Source organism: Aptenodytes forsteri, unplaced genomic scaffold (genome assembly GCF_000699145.1).
Source record: "Aptenodytes forsteri isolate BGI_AS27 unplaced genomic scaffold, ASM69914v1 Scaffold659, whole genome shotgun sequence".
Lineage (NCBI taxonomy): Eukaryota > Metazoa > Chordata > Aves > Sphenisciformes > Spheniscidae > Aptenodytes > Aptenodytes forsteri.
This window is the reverse complement of record NW_008795299.1, coordinates 651,677-654,627: the sequence shown is the minus strand read 5'-3', so window position 1 is coordinate 654,627 and position 2,951 is coordinate 651,677. Positions and strand designations below refer to the sequence as shown.

The 2,951-nt window shown below is 45.7% G+C and overlaps 1 protein-coding gene across 1 annotated transcript in view; it reads right to left on the bottom strand.

Moving 5' to 3' along the window:
• KIAA0141 (KIAA0141 ortholog) overlaps nt 1–2,483 on the bottom strand; it is a 23,248-nt gene extending 20,765 nt beyond the window's left edge. Inside the window, exon 1 of the mRNA XM_009279344.2 lies at nt 2,458–2,483. Within this exon, the coding sequence (XP_009277619.2) occupies nt 2,458–2,483 (26 nt within the window). The remainder of the gene's footprint in view (nt 1–2,457) is intronic.
• Between the last annotated feature and the right edge of the window lie 468 nt (nt 2,484–2,951).

Below are 2,951 nucleotides of genomic sequence, written 5' to 3'. Positions count from 1 at the left end.
GTGTGTGTGTGTGTGTGTGTGTGTGTGTGTGTGTGTGTGTGTGTGTGTGTGTGTGTGTGTGTGTGTGTGTGTGTGTGTGTGTGTGTGTGTCCGTCCGTCCATCCGTGTGTGTGTGTGTGTGTGTGTCCGTGTCCGTGTCCGTGTCCGTGTCCGTCCATCCCTCCCCTTGTAGGCCTGGGTGTCCTGCGGAGGGTCCCTGGGGGATCCCCGGTATCTCGGGGGATAAATCCCCCTTGGAAAACACACGCAGGTGGGGGCAGCTGGTTGTGCTGCATGTCTGGGGTTTCTGTGAGGAGTCCGTGAGCCCAGAGATGAGCCCTGGGGGCGAGGACTTGCAATGTAGGAGCCACATCAGTAGTGGGAAGTGCTGCAGTATGCCCAAGCCTGTGATTACCTAATAAACGGTGCCTTTTCCTGGCCCAGAATGGCCTGCAGCAGCAGGGTAGCTGGACATCTGGGTGCGCTGCAATTGAGTTAGACAAGGAGAAATTGCACACTTGCAAAGTACTTTTCTTACAGCAAGAAAGTAATTTCAGGTGTGATCAGAAACTCAGTCGGTTTAGCTTCCTGTAATCAGCGATGTGATTAATTATATTTGGGAAATGGGTATATATGCGAAACATCTGTGAATGGAAATGTGTAAAAAATGCATTAAGATGCGGTCATGGTTCGGGTTGTGTATGAACCTGCATCCACCTCTTGTCGGCAGTCAGCCTGATTTTGTGATTGATCGTGCTCGCAGAGGGCTTCCTTGGCTTGTATCTGCTGTGTGTCTCTGTGTTTGTTTCAACGGTGTTGCAACAGGAGATGGCAGAGTTCCCAACCGAGAGCGTGGCATGCCAGGGCGAGGAAAAGATATGCTTTATATTCTCCTTACCCTAGTGTTTTCCTTCAGAAGTATGATTATTGCCACCCCTGTGCTCATTCCAGCTGAACATTTCATGTTTATTTCTTTGTTTCATAGGCACAGAAATTCTTGGTCATTCTGGCAGTTTGTCTCTCTTTCCAGAATATGGTTTTCTCTTTGCCGGTAATACCTGTTATGGACTTGTAGTTCTAGTTCAGTATTATCCGTGTTTTATGCTTGGCTGGCTGCAAGTTTAGCTCCAAGTGTGGCTTTCCAGGAGATACGTAATCGCTGTCTTTCATCAGCCTAAACACTTGCTTTAAACTACTGAATTTCTTTTGGTTTTCCATAGCTTTTTTTTTTTTTTTTGTAGTGTCATATGGGATACAAATCCTTTATCCTTTTCACCCCAGATTTGGCTTAATACCTTAATTACAAAGTAATTTAGTTGTCTGTTTTAGTAAATGTGTCTGTAATTGTCTCATGTTAGCAGACTGGTATTGCCTAAGCTACTACAGTTTGTTTGGGGATGAAAATTACATGCAAAATAGAAATATCAGCATCTCCACTCTATAATCTTGCTTTAATTTTCTCGCTCACCCAGTTGATATCGGTAATTAATGCTCCAGAAACTTAAACTGCATTTGTTGGTATTGGTTCCTCCAAGGTCTTCTCAGCTAATCACTGTATTTTTAATGCCGTTAGTCCTAGTTCCCTTTCGAGTCCCCAGCCATTTGGTGTGCGATACTCTGTCTTTTCTGCAACCGGCAAGGCAATAGCAGAGCTAATTTGTTTTGATTCATATCGTGAGGATGCCACAGGAGTTGAACAACGTCAGTTGGGCAGTTGCTGTGTGTTTGTGTCTTTTACTCTGGAGAAGGAAAATAGACGAATGAAGATGAGATGAGAGGGAGGTTCTGAGAGACGAGGAAGGGGACTGTCCAGAACAAGAGCAAAGTCGAGGTAGCAAAGATCAGAGACGTAGGCTGGCGGGGAATAACGTGGCTGAAGGAGTAAATGTTGTAGAGAGAAATGACTCGAGCTATGCAGGCAGGAGGACAGCATGCTCTGCGCGAGGGCTGCTGCTTGTGTCTTTCCAGCTCAGCTAGTTGAGAGAGTTGCAAGTGTCCTTGCAACTTGTGGTCAGAGAGCAGAAAGGACATTGAGAAGCAAGGGGTGAGAAGCCATGAGGAATTGCTGCACGTGCAGGGTGTCTTGCTACAGCTTTTCTGACTGTTGGTGGTGATATTTTGTTCCATGGACCCAAGGGTGCTGAGGGAAGTGGCCGATGTCATTGCAGGGCCACTTTGAAAGGTCACAGTAATCGGGAGAGGATTCTGGTGACTGAAAAAGGGCGAACATCACACATGCGTTCGAGAAGGGTGAGAAGAAGGGTTGGGCAAGTCTAAAACACTCTGTTTAGCCTGGGTCTCTGGGAGGTGATGGCACGCCTTCTCCTGGAAACTTTGTTTTGAGCATGTGAAGGAGAAGAAGGTGATTGGGAACAGCCAGCATGGATCTGACAAGGGCAATCATGCCTAGCCAACCTGATTGCCTTCTGTGATGAGGCTGGCTCAGAGAGCAAGGGGAGAGCAGTGCGTGTTGTTTACCTTGACTTTAGCAAGGCCTTTGACATGGTCTCCCATAGTATCATCTTACCAAACTGGTGAGGCATGGATCGGGTAAACGGACTACAAATTGGATGGAAAATTGCCTGGGTTGTTGGGCTCAGATGATGGCGATCAGTGGGCTAGCACACAGAGTGTAAAAGAGGAGGCTGAGAAAACTGTGTTTGTTATCACACAATAATTTTCGGAAAATAAATACTTTGCTCCTTAGGGAAATAAATACTGTGCTCCTTAAGAAATATATTTATTTTGGTGGGAAGAGGAAACCAGACCGGTTGTAGAAAGCAAGTTAAAAACAAACATGGAAGTTCTAGGAGGTTATACACATTCTGAGGTCTTTTAAAAACCTTGTAATTGAAACCAGTCTTTTATTCACTGGTTTAAACGCTCATTAATGCCAGTCCCCCCTTCAAGTCCAGGCAAAATCAACATATCTCCAAGTTCTTGATTATTTCTTTGAGGCACATTTGCCACTG